Below are 25407 nucleotides of genomic sequence, written 5' to 3'. Positions count from 1 at the left end.
AGAAAGTATGTCAACTATAATTATTTTTACTGGTTTAAGCGACGAACCGTCTGCTACCGAGTCTACAACGTAAACGTTTAGGGCGAACGTTTCAGAAAAATATGACTAGATCAAGGAAATGAACCACATTTTTGTCAGATATGTTGAAGTCGCTATACTGGAATGGGTACGTTAGATAGCACCGACACCAAACATGATGTTGATAAAAAGACCGAAGACGATGGATGTAAAAGTAAGATATCAACGTCATACAGATTCAGCCGTTTTCGTTTGTCGGTTGGACCGGTTGGACTAGGTCGGAGTTGCCTTTATGAGACAAGGACGGATGCCTTTTCTTTCTTTTTTTAGACAAGCTTTGACGAAAACCTTTCAATGCCTGTATTCACATACACTTGTATATGCAGATCCGTCAATATATAAGCCCGAAATATTACGTGTAAATTAAAAACGCAACCGGTTTGTCCGCATAAACGAACAGGCCCCCACAAGGGTCGCTGTCTACCTGGGCATAATAAGTTCTACACAAGCACGTCTAACAATATATTCGTTACACACAAGCACTCTCTCTCTCTCTCTCTCTCACACACACAACATACATATAGATATATATATCGATATCATAAGGGGCATGGGATCTTGACCAAAGTTTAAATCTTTAACTCTAACAAACCAAAGAGTCTAAATCTTTAATTCTAACAAACCAAAGAGTCTAAATCATAAATCACAACATCACAGGTATGATATGATGTGTCATCTTAGCGTACAACAATACATTCTAATGTTTAATCCTCCTCCCTGATTATGTCTTCTTTTAGATGAGTCACACGTAAAGACTATATTTAAACACTGAACACAACACAAGCTGTGCCTGGCATTTTGACTCTTCCAGATTCATTATTTGATTTATGAAATTATAAATGTCAAAGCCCCCTCCACAGGATAATCTTGTCCATACGCCATAATATTAGGAAGAACACACCAAGGCCCATCAAAAACTAAACAAAAAAAAAACAACCCAAAAATTGTGTTTCTGCCAACACTATAATAACCCTGTATTTTTGTGTAAACCCTGAAGTTCTTTTGACCATTGATTTTCAAGGAATTATAATTAGTACTATCAAAGTCAAGTTTCCTTGTCTATATTTCAACCCCAAACAAAAAAACTATGAATATTTTTTATCATTTCTGTTTTATTGTTTATGATTTGCCTTCATATAGTACATTTTACATGTTACTAAAATATCTTTATACATGTTTATATTAGGAAGAGAAATCAGTACTTGTAATTGTTAGGAAGAGAAATCAGTACCTGTAATTGTTTCCTTTGAGCAAGAAAAAATAAAATATATCACTTACCTACCTACACAACACCAGTGACCTTCTAGCGTGGGTTGGTAAAGAAGCAAACAGTTTTTAATACTGCCCTGATTTATATCTCAATGATGCATGCAATATAATAATCCTTTAGTACTATTTAAAAATGTTCACTTTCATTATTCAGTAAAAACTCATTGTTTAAAATAGGTTTCAACAGGCGTCACAAAATCAAACTCATCCAAAAAGCTATGGATGCCAACCCAGTGGATACCAGACAGCTCAAGAACCTTGCCATCATGTGGGGAGGACTTCTTAGTGATGATATTCGTAAAAAGGCTTGGCCTAAACTTCTGGGTGTAGATGTGGATAACATTACACCAACACCAGGTAAGCTTGAATTGTTCACTTCACAAGCTTTGATTCTGTTTTGTTTTTGCTATTAGCCTGCATATATAGCTAGCACAACATCCAAATTTGTCATATGGGTTGTTCTCTGCAGGGCACATAAGGAAATCTGTCCCCGATCAGAAATCCTGCCGGTTGGAAAACAGAAATATAGTTTTTAGTATTATTTTTAAAGACGGAAGCAAAACACAGAGTATGTGATCATTTGAATAATGTATTTACAGACACAGAAATACTACATGGTCACAGAGACTACAATCAAGTTGTACTGGATGTCAACAGAACACTTAAAAGGTTTCCACCAGGTAGGCCATCATTATCCTACTCTTTTTAGCTCACCTGGCGCAAAGGACTGGATCTGGAGAACCTATGCCATGGTGCAGCATCTGTCATCTGTCAACATTTCTTTTAAATTGCTACGCGCATGTCCCGAATGGATTTTAATTAAATTTGGTCTGGAGCATTTTTGGGTAAAGGAGATCTACTGTTGTATAAACAGAGGGTGTGATTCTCTTGGGGCTGGAGGGACAGAGTCCAAGAAGGGAAATCGAGGAAAATCCTTTAAATTGATACATCCTGAACAACTGAATGGATTTTGAGGAAATATTGTCTGGAGCATTATAGTATATATATTCGTGTTTGACTTGCAAGAACATATAAAGTTATGTTTATTCACCTTGATATGTGATACGCCTGTTTGATGTTGTCATCTGGCTGTTGAACTAAATAAAAACAGACAGACCGATTAAATTGTATCATTTGTACTTTCAGAGGGATGATCTATATATGTATGTTATCAGATATTGATAAAAAAAACCTGTCTAGACTAGAATGTCTACATTGTAGCTCAGATTGAAGGTCATTTCTTTATCTTTCATGTCAAAATTGAGGTGTATATTCATGACCAATAATGATTTATGAGGTTTATCGCTAATTTGCTTGCACTGACTATTATTTGTATGGGGACTTTTATGAGAACATTTCTAAACCACTTATACTGACAACTATGGAACCATTTAAAACTAGTATAGATAAACAAATGTAATCAGTCAGCAGGGGATGTCTAGGGTCATGATATTGTAGCATGCTGGTGTAAAGGGCTACCTTCTTTGTTCAATTTTCAAGGTCACAGTAGTCAGACGAGTTAAAATCTTTGAAAACCTTCAATTAAGCTCAATGCTCCACTCAAAGCATTACAATTAGCAGTTGAATTCATTTTTGGCTATGTATCTACCGATTTGTGTTGAAGGTTTTAATATCGATTGTTTATATATCTTTTGTACATTGTTCCAGAATAGGTACAGGTACAGTATATATTTAAGCTGCGCTCTGTTTTTCATGTAGGAATGTATTAAGCTTTAAATCTTGTACAGATTGTAAGGAGTGACCATGGCCAATATCTTATAACTTTTGTAACATGACTTACTATAGTGAGTGTGGTGAGGATCGTGTATTAGGTAACATGACTTAGTGACCACTGTGTGGTGAGGATCATGTATTAGGTAACATGACACTATAGTGACCACTGCGTGGTGAGGATCATGTATTAGGTAACATGACTTATTATAGTGACTACTGTGTGGTGAGAATCATGTATTAGGTAACATAACTTACTATAGTGACCACTGTGTGGTGAGGATCGTGTATTAGGTAATATGACTTACTATAGTGACCACTGTGTGGTGAGGATCGTGTATTAGGTAACATGACTTAGTGACCACTGTGTAGTGAGGATCATGTATTAGGTAACATGACTTACTATAGTGAGTGTGGTGAGGATCATGTATTAGGTAACATGACTTAGTGACCACTGTGTGGTGAGGATCATATATTAGGTAACATGACACTATAGTGACCACTGTGTGTGGTGAGAATCATGTATTAGGTAACATGACACTATAGTGACCACTGTGTGGTGAGGATCATGTATTAGGTAACATGACACTATAGTGACCACTGTGTGGTTAGGATCATGTATTAGGTAACATGACACTATAGTGACCACTGCGTGGTGAGGATCATGTATTAGGTAACATGTCTTACTAGTGACCACTGTGTGGTGAGAATCATGTATTAGGTAACATGACTTATTATAGTGACCACTGCGTGGTGAGGATCATGTATTAGGTAACATGACTTCCGATAGTGACCACTGTGTGGTGAGGATCATGTATTAGGTAACATGACTTAGTGACCACTGTGTGGTGAGGATCATGTATTAGGTAACATGACTTACTATAGTGACCACTGTGTGGTGAGGATCATGTATTAGGTAACATGACTTAGTGACCACTGTGTGGTGAGAATCGTGTATTAGGTAACATGTCTTACTATAGTGACCACTGTTTGGTGAGGATCATGTATTAGGTAACATGACTTAGTGACCACTGTGTGGTGAGGATCGTGTATTAGGTAACATGTCTTACTATAGTGACCACTGTGTGGTGAGGATCGTGTATTAGGTAACATGACTTACTAGTGACCACTGTGTGGTGAGGATCATGTATTAGGTAATATGACTTACTATAGTGACCACTGTGTGGTGAGGATCATGTATTAGGTAACATGACTTAGTGACCACTGTGTGGTGAGGATCATGTATTAGGTAACATGACTTAGTGACCACTGTGTGGTGAGGATCATGTATTAGGTAACATGACTTAGTGACCACTGTGTGGTGAGGATCATGTATTAGGTAACATGACTTACTATAGTGACCACTGTGTGGTGAGAATCATGTATTAGGTAACATGACTTAGTGACCACTGTGTGTGGTGAGAATCATGTATTAGGTAACATAACTTACTATAGTGACCACTGTGTGGTGAGGATCATGTATTAGGTACATGACTTACTATAGTGACCACTGTGTGGTGAGGATTGTGTATTAGGTAACATTACTTACTAGTGACCACTGTGTGGTGAGGATCATGTATTAGGTAACATAACTTACTATAGTGACCACTGTGTGGTGAGGATCATGTATTAGGTAACATGACTTACTATAGTGACCACTGTGTGTGGTGAGAATCATGTATTAGGTACATGACTTACTATAGTGACCACTGTGTGGTGAGGATCATGTATTAGGTAACATGACTTACTATAGTGACCACTGTGTGGTGAGAATCATGTATTAGGTAACATGTCTTAGTAACCACTGTGTGGTGAGGATCATGTATTAGGTAACATGACTTAGTGACCACTGTGTGTGGTGAGAATCATGTATTAGGTAACATGACTTAGTAACCACTGTGTGGTGAGGATCATGTATTAGGTAACATGACTTAGTGACCACTGTGTGGTGAGGATCATGTATTAGGTAACATGACTTAGTGACCACTGTGTGGTGAGGATCATGTATTAGGTAATTTAACATGACTTACTATTATATAATAGTGACCACTGTGTGGTGAGAATCATGTATTAGGTAACATGACTTACTATAGTGACCACTGTGTGGTGAGAATCATGTATTAGGTAACATGACTTACTATAGTGACCACTGTGTGGTGAGGATCATGTATTAGGTAACATGACTTACTATAGTGACCACTGTGTGTTCAGGATCGTGTAATAGGTAACATGACTTAGTGACCACTGTGTGGTGAGGATCATGTATTAGGTAACATAACTTACGATAGTGACCACTGTGTGGTGAGGATCATGTATTAGGTAACATGACTTAGTGACCACTGTGTGGTGAGGATCGTGTATTAGGTAACATGTCTTACTATAGTGACCACTGTTTGGTGAGGATCATGTATTAGGTAACATGACTTAGTGACCACTGTGTGGTGAGGATCTTGTATTAGGTAACATGTCTTACTATAGTGACCACTGTGTGGTGAGGATCGTGTATTAGGTAACATGACTTACTAGTGACCACTGTGTGGTGAGGATCATGTATTAGGTAATATGACTTACTATAGTGACCACTGTGTGGTGAGGATCATGTATTAGGTAACATGACTTAGTGACCACTGTGTGGTGAGGATCATGTATTAAGTAACATGACTTAGTGACCACTGTGTGGTGATGAGGATCATGTATTAGGTAACATGACTTAGTGACCACTGTGTGGTGAGGATCATGTATTAGGTAACATGACTTACTATAGTGACCACTGTGTGGTGAGGATCGTGTATTAGATAACATGACTTACTATAGTGACCACTGTGTGGTGAGAATCATGTATTAGGTAACATGACTTAGTGACCACTGTGTGTGGTGAGAATCATGTATTAGGTAACATAACTTACTATAGTGACCACTGTGTGGTGAGGATCATGTATTAGGTAACATAACTTACTATAGTGACCACTGTGTGGTGAGGATCATGTATTAGGTAACATAACTTACTATAGTGACCACTGTGTGGTGAGAATCATGTATTAGGTACATGACTTACTATAGTGACCACTGTGTGGTGAGGATCATGTATTAGGTAACATAACTTACTATAGTGACCACTGTGTGGTGAGGATCATGTATTAGGTAACATAACTTACTATAGTGACCACTGTGTGGTGAGAATCATGTATTAGGTAACATAACTTACTATAGTGACCACTGTGTGGTGAGAATCATGTATTAGGTAACATAACTTACTATAGTGACCACTGTGTGGTGAGGATCATGTATTAGGTAACATAACTTACTATAGTGACCACTGTGTGGTGAGAATCATGTATTAGGTAACATAACTTACTATAGTGACCACTGTGTGGTGAGGATCATGTATTAGGTAACATGACTTACTATAGTGACCACTGTGTGTAGTGAGAATCATGTATTAGGTAACATGACTTAGTGACCACTGTGTGGTGAGGATCATGTATTAGGTAACATGACTTAGTGACCACTGTGTGGTGAGGATCATGTATTAGGTAATTTAACATGACTTACTATTATATAATAGTGACCACTGTGTGTAGTGAGAATCATGTATTAGGTAACATGACTTAGTGACCACTGTGTGGTGAGGATCATGTATTAGGTAACATAACTTACTATAGTGACCACTGTGTGTGGTGAGAATCATGTATTAGGTAACATGACTTACTATAAAGACCACTGTGTGGTGAGGATCATGTATTAGGTAACATGACTTACTATAGTGACCACTGTGTGTTGAGGATCGTGTCATAGGTAACATGACTTAGTGACCACTGTGTGGTGAGGATCATGTATTAGGTAACATAACTTACTATAGTGACCACTGTGTGGTGAGAATCATGTATTAGGTAACATGACTTACTATTATATAATAGTGACCACTGTGTGGTGAGGATCGTGTAATAGGTAACATGACTTACTAGTGACCACTGTGTGGTGAGGATCATGTATTAGGTAACATGACTTACTATAGTGACCACTGTGTGTTGAGGATCGTGTAATAGGTAACATGACTTACTAGTGACCACTGTTTGGTGAGGATCATGTATTAGGTAACATGACTTACTATAGTGACCACTGTGTGGTGAGGATCATGTATTAGGTACATGACTTACTATAGTGACCACTGTGTGGTGAGGATCGTGTATTAGGTAACATGACTTACTAGTGACCACTGTGTGGTGAGGATCATGTATTAGGTAACATAACTTACTATAGTGACCACTGTGTGATGAGGATCATGTATTAGGTAATATGACTTACTATAGTGACCACTGTGTGTGGTGAGAATCATGTATTAGGTAACATGACTTAGTGACCACTGTGTGGTGAGGATCATGTATTAGGTAACATGACTTACTATAGTGACCACTGTGTGGTGAGGATCATGTATTAGGTAACATAACTTACTATAGTGACCACTGTGTGGTGAGAATCATGTATTAGGTAACATGACTTACTATAGTGACCACTGTGTGTAGTGAGAATCATGTATTAGGTAACATGACTTAGTGACCACTGTGTGGTGAGGATCATGTATTAGGTAACATGACTTAGTGACCACTGTGTGGTGAGGATCATGTATTAGGTAATTTAACATGACTTACTATTATATAATAGTGACCACTGTGTGTGGTGAGAATCATGTATTAGGTAACATGACTTACTATAGTGACCACTGTGTGGTGAGGATCATGTATTAGGTAACATGACTTACTATAGTGACCACTGTGTGTTGAGGATCGTGTAATAGGTAACATGACTTAGTGACCACTGTGTGGTGAGGATCATGTATTAGGTAACATAACTTACTATAGTGACCACTGTGTGGTGAGGATCATGTATTAGGTAACATGACTTACTATTATATAATAGTGACCACTGTGTGGTGAGGATCGTGTAATAGGTAACATGACTTACTAGTGACCACTGTGTGGTGAGGATCATGTATTAGGTAACATGACTTACTATAGTGACCACTGTGTGTTGAGGATCGTGTAATAGGTAACATGACTTACTAGTGACCACTGTTTGGTGAGGATCATGTATTAGGTAACATGACTTACTATAGTGACCACTGTGTGGTGAGGATCATGTATTAGGTAACATGACTTAGTGACCACAGTGTGGTGAGGATCATGTATTAGGTAACATGACTTACTATAGTGACCACTGTGTGGTGAGGATCATGTATTAGGTAACATGACTTACTATAGTGACCACTGTGTGTTGAGGATCGTGTATTATGTAACATGACTTACTATAGTGACCACTGTGTGGTGAGGATCATGTATTAGGTAACATAACTTACTATAGTGACCACTGTGTGGTGAGGATCATGTATTAGGTAACATGACTTACTATAGTGACCACTGTGTGTGGTGAGAATCATGTATTAGGTACATGACTTACTATAGTGACCACTGTGTGTGGTGAGAATCATGTATTAGGTACATGACTTACTATAGTGACCACTGTGTGGTGAGGATCATGTATTAGGTAACATAACTTACTATAGTGACCACTGTGTGGTGAGAATCATGTATTAGGTAACATAACTTACTATAGTGACCACTGTGTGGTGAGAATCATGTATTAGGTAACATGACTTACTATAGTGACCACTGTGTGTGGTGAGAATCATGTATTAGGTAACATGACTTAGTGACCACTGTGTGACCACTGTTTGGTGAGGATCATGTATTAGGTAACATGACTTACTATAGTGACCACTGTGTGGTGAGGATCATGTATTAGGTAACATGACTTACTATAGTGACCACTGTGTGTTGAGGATTGTGTATATAGGTAACATGACTTAGTGACCACTGTGTGGTGAGGATCATGTATTAGGTAACATAACTTTAAAACTATAGTGACCACTGTGTGGTGAGAATCATGTATTAGGTAACATGACTTAGTGACCACTGTGTGGTGAGGATCGTGTATTAGGTAACATGTCTTACTATAGTGACCACTGTTTGGTGAGGATCATGTATTAGGTAACATGACTTAGTGACCACTGTGTGGTGAGGATCGTGTATTAGGTAACATGTCTTACTATAGTGACCACTGTGTGGTGAGGATCATGTATTAGGTAACATGACTTACTAGTGACCACTGTGTGGTGAGGATCGTGTATTAGGTAACATGTCTTACTATAGTGACCACTGTGTGGTGAGGATCGTGTATTAGGTAACATGACTTACTAGTGACCACTGTGTGGTGAGGATCATGTATTAGGTAACATGACTTACTAGTGACCACTGTGTGGTGAGGATCATGTATTAGGTAACATAACTTACTATAGTGACCACTGTGTGTGGTGAGAATCATGTATTAGGTACATGCCTTACTATAGTGACCACTGTGTGGTGAGGATCATGTATTAGGTAACATAACTTACTATAGTGACCACTGTGTGGTGAGAATCATGTATTAATTAAGATGACTTACTATAGTGACCACTGTGTGTGGTGAGAATCATGTATTAGGTAACATGACTTAGTGACCACTGTGTGGTGAGGATCATGTATTAGGTAACATGTCTTACTATAGTGACCACTGTGTGGTGAGAATCATGTATTAGGTAACATGACTTAGTGACCACTGTGTGGTGAGGATCATGTATTAGGTAACATGACTTACTATTATATAATATTATACCTCATTCATTTAAGTGCCTGTTTGAGTCTAGTAGTTGCTCCGGTCCATATATAGTATATGGCCCGGAGTCAAGGGCCGAAGTCCTTGACTCCGGGCCGACGCTATATGAAAATGACGTCATAATACCAAGTTGACGTCGTCATATTATGACGTCATCATTTCAGACACTGAGCGAAATGGCGTCTGGCAGTGATAGAAACTTGTTGTTTATTTTTTCCATGTCATGTTGGTCATATTCGGTATAATATAACAAATATTGCATGTCACTTCGGGCAATATGGGAGTTTATGGACTGGTCAGTCACCCAAATATATGTATATGTACCTCAGCTTCGCTTTGGTCCATATACATATATTTGGGTGACTGACCAGTCCATAAACTCCCATATTGCCCTCAGTGCCATGCAATATTTGTTAAATAGTGACCACTGTGTGTGGTGAGAATCATGTATTAGGTAACATGACTTACTATAGTGACCACTGTGTGGTGAGGATCATGTATTAGGTAACATGACTTACTATTATATAATAGTGACCACTGTGTGTGGTGAGAATCATGTATTAGGTAACATGACTTACTATAGTGACCACTGTGTGGTGAGGATCATGTATTAGGTAACATGACTTACTATAGTGACCACTGTGTGTTGAGGATCGTGTAATAGGTAACATGACTTAGTGACCACTGTGTGGTGAGAATCATGTAATAGGTAACATGACACTATAGTGACCACTGTGTGGTGAGGATTATGTATTAGGTAACATAACTTACTATAGTGACCACTGTGTGGTGAGAATCATGTATTAGGTAACATGACTTACTATTATATAATAGTGACCACTGTGTGGTGAGGATCGTGTAATAGGTAACATGACTTACTAGTGACCACTGTGTGTTGAGGATCGTGTAATAGGTAACATGACTTACTAGTGACCACTGTTTGGTGAGGATCATGTATTAGGTAACATGACTTACTATAGTGACCACTGTGTGGTGAGGATCATGTATTAGGTAACATGACTTACTATTATATAATAGTGACCACTGTGTGTGGTGAGAATCATGTATTAGGTAACATAACTTACTTTAGTGACCACTGTGTGGGGAGAATCATGTATTAGGTAACATGACTTACTATTATATAATAGTGACCACTGTGTGGTGAAGATCGTGTAATAGGTAACATGACTTACTAGTGACCACTGTGTGGTGAGGATCATGTATTAGGTAACATGACTTACTATAGTGACCACTGTGTGTTGAGGATCGTGTAATAGGTAACATGACTTACTAGTGACCACTGTTTGGTGAGGATCATGTATTAGGTAACATGACTTACTATAGTGACCACTGTGTGGTGAGGATCATGTATTAGGTACATGACTTACTATAGTGACCACTGTGTGGTGAGGATCGTGTATTAGGTAACATGACTTACTAGTGACCACTGTGTGGTGAGGATCATGTATTAGGTAACATGACTTACTAGTGACCACTGTGTGGTGAGGATCATGTATTAGGTAACATAACTTACTATAGTGACCACTGTGTGTGGTGAGAATCATGTATTAGGTACATGACTTACTATAGTGACCACTGTGTGTGGTGAGAATCATGTATTAGGTACATGCCTTACTATAGTGACCACTGTGTGGTGAGGATCATGTATTAGGTAACATAACTTACTATAGTGACCACTGTGTGGTGAGAATCATGTATTAATTAAGATGACTTACTATAGTGACCACTGTGTGTGGTGAGAATCATGTATTAGGTAACATGACTTAGTGACCACTGTGTGGTGAGGATCATGTATTAGGTAACATGTCTTACTATAGTGACCACTGTGTGGTGAGAATCATGTATTAGGTAACATGACTTAGTGACCACTGTGTGGTGAGGATCATGTATTAGGTAACATGACTTACTATTATATAATATTATACCTCATTCATTTAAGTGCCTGTTTGAGTCTAGTAGTTGCTCCGGTCCATATATAGTATATGGCCCGGAGTCAAGGGCCGAAGTCCTTGACTCCGGGCCGACGCTATATGAAAATGACGTCATAATACCAAGTTGACGTCGTCATATTATGACGTCATCATTTCAGACACTGAGCGAAATGGCGTCTGGCAGTGATAGAAACTTGTTGTTTATTTTTTCCATGTCATGTTGGTCATATTCGGTATAATATAACAAATATTGCATGTCACTTCGGGCAATATGGGAGTTTATGGACTGGTCAGTCACCCAAATATATGTATATGTACCTCAGCTTCGCTTTGGTCCATATACATATATTTGGGTGACTGACCAGTCCATAAACTCCCATATTGCCCTCAGTGCCATGCAATATTTGTTAAATAGTGACCACTGTGTGTGGTGAGAATCATGTATTAGGTAACATGACTTACTATAGTGACCACTGTGTGGTGAGGATCATGTATTAGGTAACATGACTTACTATTATATAATAGTGACCACTGTGTGTGGTGAGAATCATGTATTAGGTAACATGACTTACTATAGTGACCACTGTGTGGTGAGGATCATGTATTAGGTAACATGACTTACTATTATATAATAGTGACCACTGTGTGTGGTGAGAATCATGTATTAGGTAACATGACTTACTATAGTGACCACTGTGTGGTGAGGATCGTGTATTAGGTAACATGACTTACTATAGTGAGTGTGGTGAGGATCATGTATTAGGTAACATGACTTACTATAGTGACCACTGTGTGGTGAGGATCGTGTATTAGGTAACATGACTTACTATAGTGAGTGTGGTGAGGATCATGTATTAGGTAACATGACTTACTATAGTGACCACTGTGTGGTGAGAATCATGTATTAGGTAACATGACTTACTATAGTGACCACTGTGTGTTGAGGATCGTGTAATAGGTAACATGACTTAGTGACCACTGTGTGGTGAGAATCATGTATTAGGTAACATGACACTATAGTGACCACTGTGTGGTGAGGATTATGTATTAGGTAACATGACTTACTATAGTGACCACTGTGTGGTGAGGATCATGTATTAGGTAACATGACACTATAGTGACCACTGTGTGGTGAGGATTATGTATTAGGTAACATAACTTACTATAGTGACCACTGTGTGGTGAGAATCATGTATTAGGTAACATGACTTACTATTATATAATAGTGACCACTGTGTGGTGAGGATCGTGTAATAGGTAACATGACTTACTAGTGACCACTGTGTGTTGAGGATCGTGTAATAGGTAACATGACTTACTAGTGACCACTGTTTGGTGAGGATCATGTATTAGGTAACATGACTTACTATAGTGACCACTGTGTGGTGAGGATCATGTATTAGGTAACATGACTTACTATTATATAATAGTGACCACTGTGTGTGGTGAGAATCATGTATTAGGTAACATAACTTACTTTAGTGACCACTGTGTGGGGAGAATCATGTATTAGGTAACATGACTTACTATTATATAATAGTGACCACTGTGTGGTGAAGATCGTGTAATAGGTAACATGACTTACTAGTGACCACTGTGTGGTGAGGATCATGTATTAGGTAACATGACTTACTATAGTGACCACTGTGTGTTGAGGATCGTGTAATAGGTAACATGACTTACTTGTGACCACTGTTTGGTGAGGATCATGTATTAGGTAACATGACTTACTATAGTGACCACTGTGTGGTGAGGATCATGTATTAGGTAACATGACTTAGTGACCACTGTGTGTGGTGAGGATCATGTATTAGGTAACATGACTTACTATAGTGACCACTGTGTGGTGAGAATCATGTATTAGGTAACATGACTTACTATAGTGACCACTGTGTGGTGAGGATCGTGTATTAGGTAACATGACTTACTATAGTGACCACTGTGTGGTGAGGATCATGTACCCTGGTATTAGATAAGCTTGTTAAGTTGTTGATCAACAGTCTTTAGACAGTCTGCCCACGTGTGACATAACTAGGATGCAGTCAGTGAAGATAAAACTTTTTAGGCCACATAAGTCCTAGTATCAAATTACCTGTCTAGATTCCTTTCTGTCTGGCATGGTGTGCTGTCCGTTGTAGGCTAGTGTTCTGTTTCCTCAATTCATAAACAATTTTGACAATTTTTCATATCTTCTATGAACTATGAACCAATTTCTCTAAAATATTTCAGGATTCTTCCTTTGTCAATAAAATCCATGAAATGAAAATAAACAAATTCTTCTCAATAACCAAGAGGCCCAGGGACTTGATTTTGGGCATGTAGCATGCTGGGGTGAAGGGCTACCAAGTTTTTTCAAATGAATGACGTTGACCTTCTTTCAAGGTCACATGGGTCAAATAGGCTATGCCCTTCAAACGAATTGTTCTCAATAACCAAGACTTGATATTTGGCCTGTAGCATGCTAGAGTAAAGGGCTACCAAGTTTGTTTAAATGAATGACCTTGACCTTCATTCAAGGTCACATGGCCAAATAGGCTATGATTTTCAAACAACTTCTTCTCAATAGCCAAGAGTCCCAGGGACTTGATATTGGGCCTATAGCATTCTAGGATGAAGGGCTACCAAGTTTGTTCAAATAAATTACCTTGACCTTCTTTCAAGGTCACATGGGTCAAATAGGCTATGCCCTTCAAACGAATTATTCTCAATAACCAAGAGGCCCAGGGACTTGATATTTAGCCTGTAGCATGCTAGAGTAAAGGGCTACCAAGTTTGTTTAAATGAATGACCTTGACCTTCATTCAAGGTCACATGGCCAAAAAGGCTATGATTTTCAAACAACTTCTTCTCAATAGCCAAGAGTCCCCGGGACTTGATATTGGGCCTAGGCTATAGCATTCTAGGGTAAAGGGCTACCAAGTTTGTTCAAATAAATTACCTTGACCTTCATTCAAGGTCACATGGGTCAAAAAGGTTAAAATCTTCAAACAACTTCTTCTCAACAACCATGAGGCCCAGAGACTTGATATTAGGCCTGTAGCATGCTTGAGTAAAGTGCTTCCAAGTTTGTTCAAATGAATGACCTTGACCTACATTCAAGGTCAAAGGGGTGAAATAGGCTTAAAACTGTAAACAATGATTTTGCGATAGAAAAGAGTCTTCGAGACCTGATATTAGGCCGATGATATGCTGGAATGAAGGACTAGAAAATTTGTTGACATGAATAAACCTATCCTACTCTGATATTTGAATAAAGTGTTAATCAGCATAGTATCTGTAGAAATGACCTCAATCAACTTCAAAGTTGCTGTAGAGCCATCCAGGTGAGCGATACAGGCCCATTGGGCCTCTTGTTGTCTTTCATAGTTCTACAGTGAACATCTCAATGAGGAAGCCTATAGGCTATATCCCAAAAAATCATGGCACTGCAGTCACTATATAATCATGTTACTAAGAAAAATATCATACCAAGAATCCCGAGATATTTATGCTCATATTTAGTGTGAAATGCTGTTCAGATAACAAGATTTAAAAGTACATGTATTACACAACCTTGGGTGTATAATTTCAGGCAGGTAGATTTTTAAGTCTGTCTATCATTGAGTTCTGGCCTTGATTTAAGTCTGTTGTTTTGGGCTCCTGTTTGACCTTGGGTGTGTGAATGGTTGGACTACTGCCAAATTTTGACCTTGACTTGAGGATCATAGATATTGTGACAGACACGTAGGTAGAGTACTAATGTAAGATGTTGTGACAGACAACTGCCAGACCATCAATTATTGGTTATCAGTGATGAAGGTATTTTGGTCTGTATAGATAGAGGATTGTGACAGACACGTAGGTAGAGTACTAATGTAAGATGTTGTGACAGACAACTGCCAGACCATCAATTATTGGTTATCAGTGATGAAGGTATTTTGGTCTGTACAGATAGAGGATCTATTTATACATACAAGAGTTTCAATGTAATAAAGTATCTAATGAGTTCAATAATTCGAAAAGTTATTAGTTTTTCAGGAAAAATAAGTGAAAAATCAAACTGATTTGCTATCATCATTATTCTGCAATACATTGACATAGTAAGCCCAGAAGTACTGTATGCATGACAAGCCCCTATATAAGTATACATGACTTATTACTGGAGAAAATCAATTTCCTATCATCATTATTCTGCAATACATTGACATAGTAAGCCCAGAAGTACCGTATGCATGACAAGCCCCTATATAAGTATACATGACTTATTACTGGAGAAAATCAATTTCCTATCATGATTATCCTGCAATACATAATTTGTAATTAAGCCCAAGGGTACAACTGGTGGGCAACTCACTAGACTGCTAGGTACAAAGGTTTTACATACATACAAATTTTCAGGGCATCCAGTAGATGAAGTATATGTTTTTGACTCCCCAAAATGATATCGATTGTGAGTCTTTAAGATTCGAGGGACATGGCTATTTGATATGTGTATTGACCCTTCATATTTCTGAGAAATAGTGATTTGACTTCTGAAATTGCTGAAAATCAAGAGGATGCCTTGGTTTTGATCTCAGGGGCGAGCTGGTGTTACATGATGCTGCTACCTTGGGTATTTATATTTAGCACACATGCCTGCTAATCAGGTGACCAAATCTATAGTTCATTTTCCTGGTTGGACATCCCTAATGGTACAACTATATGACTTTTCTCCAGTCAGATTTCCTCTCATACTTAGACATCCATGTGTGCTTCCCAAATTTTCTGATTTCAGTAAATTAAATAAAGTTGATATTTGTATATTTCTTGAAGAATATTTGAACAAGAGTGTGATGACCCTCTGGGTGTGAGAACATGTGCTTTATAACAACATTTACTTCTGACCTGTGAAATATATTGTGGGGTGAAATTAATAATTGTAATTGTATACATGTGTAAAAAAAAAAAGCCGACCAATGGAGGTACATAATATGTTGATGTAAAATAATTATTTTGATAACTACAAAAATGTAGTTATTTAGAAGCTAGGTGTCGTTTTAATTAACACCTGTATCTGATTTAAAAAGGCTAGTAATTATAATCATGTCTACACACATGACATTCTTAAAATAGCCTATATATCTGGTACATGAGCTGACCATAAATAAGGTGACAAGAGATTAAAAGTTAAATCCACACAGTAATCAGAAATCATACATATTTGTGAATGCCTTCCTTGGACTAGATGTTAGATTGTGTAAGGTATGTCTTTATCAGTTAGCCACAGTGGCCTTGAGACAACTGTATTTACTGGACACAGGAACATAATCGGACCTTGACATGTTTTTGAACTGCATTGACCGGTGGTCTTACTCATTTGATCCAATCCACAGGTGCTATTCAGTTCTCTCACCAGAGTTGACCTTCGATTTGTCCACTCCTCAATTTAGACATTTATCATCATTTGCTTAGTTCTCAAGTAGACATTTGTTGAAAAACTGTTGACTTCATATAAATTCTGTGACAAACACTTAACTAACATTAAATAAACATGTGATTTAACCCCCGGCCCCACCTCTTTAGTACATCAGTGGTTAGTCTATATCTATATAGTCAGATATCTCCTGAGTCACTGAACAGATTTAGTTCATATTCACACCATATTAGCCATATTTAATTCACATCATCAAGTTCTACACCCAATCATGGCAGCCACCTTGAAAATCACCTTTTGAACTTCTTCCCCAGTTCCACTTGAAGTTGGTGAGGATGTTAAGGAAAGGGAACCAACAAAGTGTTGTTATTTTTCAGCCTCGTAAAAACTTTGACATGGCAGCCACGGCGGCCATTTTGTAACATGATTGCACAATCATGATTTTCCTGAACAACGCCTATTTCAAACTTCTTCTCGAGTTTCACCAGTGATATTCAACTCAAACTTAGCTACAATGGTCTTGAGATGGTCCTGCTATTTTATCAAAATGAGAATATTCCAGCACAATGTGAACATTTCACTTTGAAGTTTTGCGTTTAGATCTCTTTCTCAAAAAGTCCAACTTGAACCAGACTTGGTGTATCGTTAGATAACATAATGGAAATCTCAACACAGCCTTCATATATGGAATATCATCCAGAATGTGTGGTCCAGTGACTCTGAAAATCAGGGATGCTAGTAATCTGGACATTTAATTTTTGTCTTTAGCTCAGTTCAACCAAACCTGGAATATAGTTGCATTATAATATGAACATCTCATCACACCCTACAGATTACCTGAATTTTGATATTTTGCTATATTTTTGGGTTAATTCTATCATATCTCATTTTACAGAGAGAGTGTGATATTATTTTGGCTAAAAGGACATACATAGGTGAATTTTGAGAATACCGTATTTGACCTAATAAGGGCACCTACCCTAATAAGGGCGTCCCTACCTTTTTTCAAGGAAATAAATCTTTGACTGAGTGTCAAAATGGTATTCAAAAGTAATAATTCATGTGAAAAGTTTTGCTACTTTAAGTGTTCAATTTTCTTTAGCAAATTAAGTAACTGGAACACAAGTTTTCGCCACATTTTGTCTATTCCTACAGATGACATGTCAGTGCAAAGAGCACCCGAAACTAAACATACATACAAATAATAACTTACCATCTTTATTTGAAGATAAAGTAAAAGACTTCATTTTTGTTGATAAATAACTTTTGTTCAGAACAGAAAGCTAGTAAAAGACATTGCAAATCAATTATTAGGTCAAAGAAAACGATGTCTGATATGATCTGGGAAATCACCTGTGCCTATAAATTAGATACTCAACACAAAAGAGTTTCATTTGAACATAAATGGTGGAACACACTTTCTCTGGTCTAAAGATCAGCTGGCATCGTTTACAAATTTACAGGAATATTCAAGCTTAATATATGATAATGAATAGATATATTCATCTGGAATATTTTTATGACTGAATATTTTACCGTTTCCACAGCCTTGGGTATTCTGCTATAAGGTATAGTCTGTTTCATAAAACTTAAGAATAACTATTCTTAAATAAGGGCGCCCCCACTGTCAATTACCCGCGCCCTGCGCCCTTATTAGGTCAAATACGGTAAGTGATTTTACAAATTTGATATTTGTTTTGCAATGCATCAATATTTTCACATCTATCATGTATACAGGGTGCTTCTTTACTTTTATGTGGAGTATGTATTTTGGTTGATTTTGGAAAAATACTGAAAAAATTTAATGAACTTTGGTGTCTGCTTATAAAAGCTACTACATTGACAATGAAGGACAAGCCAGATATACAATTATGTGCAATTCTTGTTAGCCAACCATCATGAGATGGTGGGCTATACAAATCACCCTGAGTCCATAATCCATAAGTTCTCCTAGTTGTGCCAAATCAGTATTAGATTTTTGGTCAAAAAACAAAACAAAATGGCTGACAGGTGGCTTTCTGGGATTTTAATAATTGAATATTGTTATTGTTATTTCATAAAAAGACCCAGAGACATATTTCTCAAATGTGATGATTAGGTTCCCTGACTCAGGTCCCTAAGTTGTGCCAATTTAACTTAGATTTTTTATCAGTACATGTATAACAAAATGGCTGACTGGTGGACATCTTGGATTTTGATAATTGAAGTTTATTTTCTCTTTTCTCTTGAAAAGAACTGAAGGGATGTTTCTCAAACTTCATATGTATGCTCCACTTGTTCTTGATATCAGATTATTTAGAGGAAAAGAAGAAAGGAGGGAAAAGTATACACGTAGAGAGCAGATTAGTCTGAGTACAATGTATCCTAATAAGTTGTATTAGATTACCATGGTATTTACGAAGGTTCAATGTATGTTGATATATTTTGTTAGGTATGGAGGAGGAACATCGGATGTCACTACAGGATAAACTAGTGGACCTCATCATGAGAGTGCTGGTCAAACACCCTGAATTACACTACTATCAGGTAAGTTCACACATAACCCTTGAAAATGATACTATAAATCATAGCTGTAGTCTTAGAAGCTGCAACTACTGTAATACTCAAGAAGCATTAATTACTCAGCAAATCCAATATTCTAATACTGTAATAATTGAGTTTCTAGTTCCTACAAATAATACTGTTGTAAATTTGTATTTGTGGTGACACTGCACTACATAGGCTAATTGCTTAATCTGAAATCCCCCAAAAGAAAAAAAAATCTATTAAAAGTATAATAAATAAATATAATTAGAGTGAAACATCATATAAAGTGATGAAATGTATATCATTTGGAACAATATGAAGCCTAAAGCAGGTAGTGATGAAAGAGATAAAATCTATTTCAGTTCTGGGGGCAATTTTTTAATGCAACATAAAGTATTGCAGAATGCATAGGGTATCGTCTTCTTGGAGTCATTATTTTGTAGTCGGGTTGAAGGTTCATATATCACATTGGAAATGATTCTATTTTCTTGAAAGGGTTACCATGATATCTGTGTGACATTCTTGCTGGTTGCTGGGGAGGATGTAGCATTTGCCCTCATGGAATGGTTATCTGTGAACCATCTCAGGTCTGTAAACATGTTCTTATTAAACTCTACAACAGTTCACTTCAAATGTCTGATAAATACATAATTTTGTCTGTTTTTTCGTCTGAATTTTATGGTCTGTAATATTTATTTGTGTTTTCTAGGGACTTCATGGATTCCAACATGGATAGGACCAAACATATATTGAATTACCTGTATCCTATTGTTGGCAAATCTAAACCACAGCTGCGGGATTTTATGGAGGAGTAAGTGAGACATATGTTACCTACTAAGATTACTCCAATACTTACATCTTTGTATATTATTGATCATTTGACATTCTCTATAGGTCAAACATTGAGTCTGTGTTAGTGTATACCTGATCGATCACATGCATACTTCCAATACGGAAGGGGGAGGGGGTGGGGTTCAACATTTCTCTAAGGTGATCAACACACAATGTATATACATGTAGTTTTAATTATAGGTGAGAGGGGAGCCAGGGTACAGACCAGAAGTCTGGGGTCCATATTTGGTCTTAACTGGTTGGTCATGTGATACATATTGTTTGTATATACCGTACTTTGGGATATTTTGGCATTGCCAAAATTTGGCGTTTTTTGCTCAAAATATATAGAGTGGTTAAATATTGATGTGTCAAATTTTGGCCTTTACCATCATGTGTGTTAAATTTTGGCACTTACCTGTAGTAATGCAATTGATATATTTGTTCATTACGCTACGAAAGTCTACATATTGATTTCTGATTCCAGATCCTTACGAAAATAAAGCATCTCTGTAACCCTAATACAGCTGCTGTAATGTATAGTAGTTACAACGTGAATGAATCTTATGACACATTAAGATGAAACATACCTTTATTTACACGTTTTTATCAAAAAACAATATTCCAACACACATCAACACAGATCGTGGAAGCTAGTAATATAATGGGTATGTAGTAAATGAACGGAAAGACAGTTGATATAATTCGGATATTGTTCAGACAATTTTTTTCTTGAAATTTTGGTGTGTTTGATTTTGGCTCATTCATCCCAGGCGCCAAATAAACCAAAATATAACCACATCCAAAATATCCCAAAGTACGGTAGGTCAAAGGTCAGGACCATATTCTGTCTGCTAGTTAGTCATGTGAGATATATTGTTTGTACAGGTCTGATGTCAGGTTCCTGTTTAGTCGGTTAGTCATGTGGTAACCTGTATGTATTTGTTATACAGGTTGGTAGTTGTGTTCATGTTAGCTGGTTGATCACATGATCTATATTGTTTGTACAGGTCAGAGGTTGGGTCCGTGTTCAGTCTTAGTTGGTTGATCACATGGTATGGACATGTACTAGATGACCTGCGCCACATTGTACGGTTGTACGACTTCTTCATTGCATGTCACCCTCTTATGCCCATATACCTGGCAGCTGTTGTAAGTATATATATGAGTCCATCAGCTACAAACATTTCTGAGTTTATGTAATAGTGCATTTATATCTTAATTTTGTTTTTATGTAACATAGAAAAAAATGATGAAAGGCAGTTGTGTGATAAATGAATTATGTTTTTATTCATGATTATTGATTAAGCTGATTTTCTTGGTTTGTTTGTGCTACTCAAGTTTGCAACTTCTTTCATTAAACTAGATCAGCTAAAAATGGTCCAGCCAGAAAAGAGGACCTTTACTGGTGTTGTATCATATAGTGTTAACACTGAGCTTTTCCATCTTTACAGATTGTGTTGTACCGTGAGAAAGAGATTTTGTCCAGCGAGTGTGATATGTGTGTGTTACATGGACTTTTGTCTAAGATTCCGGACAATTTACCATTTGAGCTTCTGATTCGAGAAGCAGGTGACCTGTTTATCCAGTACCCACCTACTCAGCTGGCCAATGAAGCCGTCAACTCCTACAAGAGAAAAGCGTAAGTCTCTCAGCACACAGTAATCAGTCTCCACAGCTATTCATAGATATATACAGGGTGTACTTATTTTACTATGCTCAAATTTACTCTTACTTGAAAGTTGATTAGTGCATTGTTGAAAAAACATCATGCAGAAACCTTTCCATTATTACAGTAATGATTTATACAAAATATTAAGCATGAAACCACTAAAAGAAGAACATTTATTATAAATCATGCACAAGTTGTCTCCCTTTAAATGTTGTTTATTGGTCTGTCTGCAGGTTGGTTGTGACGGGTAAGAAATCTGTACAGAAATATGCGACAAGGAGGGGTACAGAAGGTTCCTGGTTCTGGCGTTACCTAGCACCCGATGTTGGAGGAGGTTACTTTAGGGTCACAGCCTTTGTTGTTGTGGCACTGCTGTCGTCAGCTGCATGGAACATGTGGGCCACACGCGAGTGGTGATTCGTAGTTGTGGCACTGCTGTCGTCAGCTGCATGGAACATGTGGGCCACACGCGAGTGGTGATTCGTAGTTGTGGCACTGCTGTCGTCAGCTGTATGGAACATGTGGGCCACACGCGAGTGGTGATTCGTAGTTGTGGCACTGCTGTCGTGCTGCATGGAACATGTGGGCCACACGCGAGTGGTGATTCGTAGTTGTGGCACTGCTGTCGTCAGCTGCATGGAACATGTGGGCCACACGCGAGTGGTGATTCGTAGTTGTGGCACTGCTGTCGTCAGCTGCATGGAACATGTGGGCCACTTGAGAGCTGTGAAGTAGATATTTAGGTCACCCGATTTTGAGATAACAACCATGTGTTCAACTTGCTATATGATTATTGTGTTGGCAGTTGTATCTTTTGACAATGTTGAATTATAGTCTATGGTCTACTCTTATCTAGTGATGTATAGTCCAACTTTTAGGGCTATGACTTGATATTTCATTGTTTTTTTATTATTATATGTTTGTTTCTTTTCCTTATGATTGAATTTGTGAGTCATTTGCTAAATTTTTTTTTTGTTGATGCTGTTATAGCCATGTAATTCTTGACAATAATCGACCATTCGCTCCTAGCCATGTCAGTGAATTCTGTGATTTACTGGTAGGTGGGAATGGAAGGAGAGATAGGTGAATACATGTATAGCCAATAGAGTAAACAGTCCTAAATCCCCCCTGTATTTTCCTGGTTCATGCTGCTTTCTACCATAATGAGTTTGTAATCAACGAGTCGACCAAACTGACACTATTTTTTACACATGTCAAGCAACTGTTTGGGTGGTATTATGTGATAGATACATCATACACATTCATTTCACATGCAAGGAGTAACTGTTGGTCTTTTTTTTCTGTGAAATAATCTTAGTTTATTCTTATTTTTTGAGTCATTTCAAACAGTGTTTATGTCCGAGATGTCCTCCAAGGTAAACAGGTTTTGATACAAAGCAGTTACTCTAATCCTGATGATTGATGATAGTAGATCAGGTCCAAAAGTGTGATCCAGCTACATACACATGGGTGAAGTTTTTAAGTATTAATACTGAATTCATTATTTTTGAATTATTTCCCCCTATATACATGCATGTCAATGTTAAAGTTTTGTATAAACAGCTATTTCAGTATTTTGAAATTCCACCACTTTCATCCATACACACGATGTGTTTTATAAACACCTATTCACAACTGTTTTAATTCACGAGAACAGCTATAGCTTTAATAAGTACTATAAAAATGTCTTTAAAATAATGTGTTGTGTTTTTGTGTGTATATTTGAAGGATACAGTATCGCTTTGAAGAAATATTCTTTGTGTATGTGCACCCATGTAAAATACATGTATATCTGTCTAGACCTCCAGACCAAATGGGACATAGGACCAGGTAATGTCATCATGTTCTGTTGATAATTAATCACCGGCTGCTGTGGTTTCCTGTAGACACTGATTTTGATGAAAATTGGATGAGGTTACTTTGATAAAAAAAATCAACTGTAAAACTAATTGTTTTGTAGACTTGCTGTAGTCGTATTTAATGGTAATAATAAACTGTGATCATGCGTAACTATCTGTTTTTGCTTATATTTAATAGGAGATAAAACATTGTATTCCCCATTTTCATGAGGCATTAATATTACATTGGTATAGTTGTACTTCATGTCTGTGTCACAAATATAATCATTTAATTTATTTATATAAGCATTACCTCCCCTTCTACACTTATTTCATCTTAGCATTTTGGTAAAAGGATTAGGGAAAATGGTGTGTGTGTGTTATTTATTTTGTAACAACAGTCTTGCTACAAATTGGTGTAAATACACAATATAATATACAAGGGGAGACATTCAGACTCCTGGCTTTGTAGGGATGTAAAAACAACAGGTGTTGAACTTGACCAGTTTGATTATGGAGACAGGCCTAGTGGCAGACTTTCCCTTAATAGTATAATTAATTCAGCTTTTGTTGTATTAGATTGATTGACTCAACCATGCAGTATTTCGTTTATGTCTCAAGTTGATTTTGAGAAAACTTATAAATGATACTGACCAACTTCAATGATTTAAGGTAACTGTCAGAGAGGGAGTTAACATGTTAAGAATGTTTCAATAACCATGCCAAGAATGTTTCAATAACCATGCCATGGGACAAGTAGATTTTGACACCTCAAAAGTTTAGCTCACCTAGTCTGAAGCAAAGGTGAACTTTAATCATGGTGTGGCTGTCCGTCATCCACTGTCCACATCTACTGCTCTAAAAATCCCTACTGGTTGTGAACAACAGTGGATTTTGACCAAATTTGGTCTGAAGCATCCTTGGTGAAGGGTTGCTTTAGTTTAGTATTGTATTATGTCCTTTCAACAGTTATGGTCATTTAAGAATGGTTGGTTGAAGGGGAATCAGATTTGTATAAACAATATTTATTAATGGAGGTGGTTCCACAAGGCCCTGAGAGTGGGACCCAACAGGTTTTTTTTTTTTTTTTTTTTACCAAGTTTGGTCCGAGGCATCCTTGGTTGAAAGGGAACAGATTTTGTATAAACGTTTGGTCTGGTCCCAAGGGGCCTTATGGATGGGACCCAATAGGAGAAATATAAAGAAATAATTATCGATTCCTTTTTCTTCTGAAGGAATGAAAAGTCTTTGTCCAAATATGGTCTGAAGCATCCTTTGATTTAAGGTTTATTCCCCTCCTTCTCCCTCCCAGGAGTCATAGGGGCAGGGCCTACTAGGGCAAATATAGCAGATAAGAGATACATAATTATATAAATCCTAGTCAGAGTAGTACTTCTGAACGGCTTGATG

The 25407-nt window shown here is 37.5% G+C and overlaps 1 protein-coding gene across 2 annotated transcripts; it reads left to right on the top strand.

Moving 5' to 3' along the window:
• Positions 1-45: 45 nt before the first annotated feature.
• Positions 46-24170, top strand: LOC117337849 (TBC1 domain family member 20-like). Of its 2 annotated transcripts, XM_033898975.1 has the most exons (10): positions 46-232; positions 1525-1704; positions 1947-2027; positions 19562-19656; positions 20152-20243; positions 20366-20467; positions 21498-21639; positions 21942-22129; positions 22393-22572; positions 22636-24170. In XM_033898975.1, the coding sequence occupies exons 1-10, from the start codon at positions 163-165 to the stop codon at positions 22637-22639; spliced, it is 1134 nt and encodes a 377-aa protein (XP_033754866.1). In that variant the 5' UTR covers positions 46-162; the 3' UTR covers positions 22640-24170. The 2 variants fall into 2 exon arrangements, with proteins under 2 accessions (XP_033754866.1, XP_033754867.1); XM_033898976.1 differs by having other exon boundaries at positions 46-166; positions 22393-24170.
• The last annotated feature ends 1237 nt before the right edge of the window (positions 24171-25407 follow it).

Source organism: Pecten maximus, chromosome 11 (assembly GCF_902652985.1).
Source record: "Pecten maximus chromosome 11, xPecMax1.1, whole genome shotgun sequence".
Lineage (NCBI taxonomy): Eukaryota > Metazoa > Mollusca > Bivalvia > Pectinida > Pectinidae > Pecten > Pecten maximus.
Note: the sequence above shows the minus strand (reverse complement) of the source record. Positions and strands in the feature narration are given on the sequence as shown.

Bases quoted from the DNA above. Each gene is read 5' to 3' on its own strand.
- LOC117337849 (XM_033898975.1), top strand. From the start codon at position 163: ATGGGTACGTTAGATAGCACCGACACCAAACATGATGTTGATAAAAAG. The intron at 19,657-20,151 runs GTAAGTTCACAC...TTTTCTTGAAAG, and splicing joins CTGAATTACACTACTATCAG to GGTTACCATGATATCTGTGT. The intron at 20,468-21,497 runs GTAAGTGAGACA...TTGTTTGTACAG, and splicing joins CTGCGGGATTTTATGGAGGA to GTCAGAGGTTGGGTCCGTGT.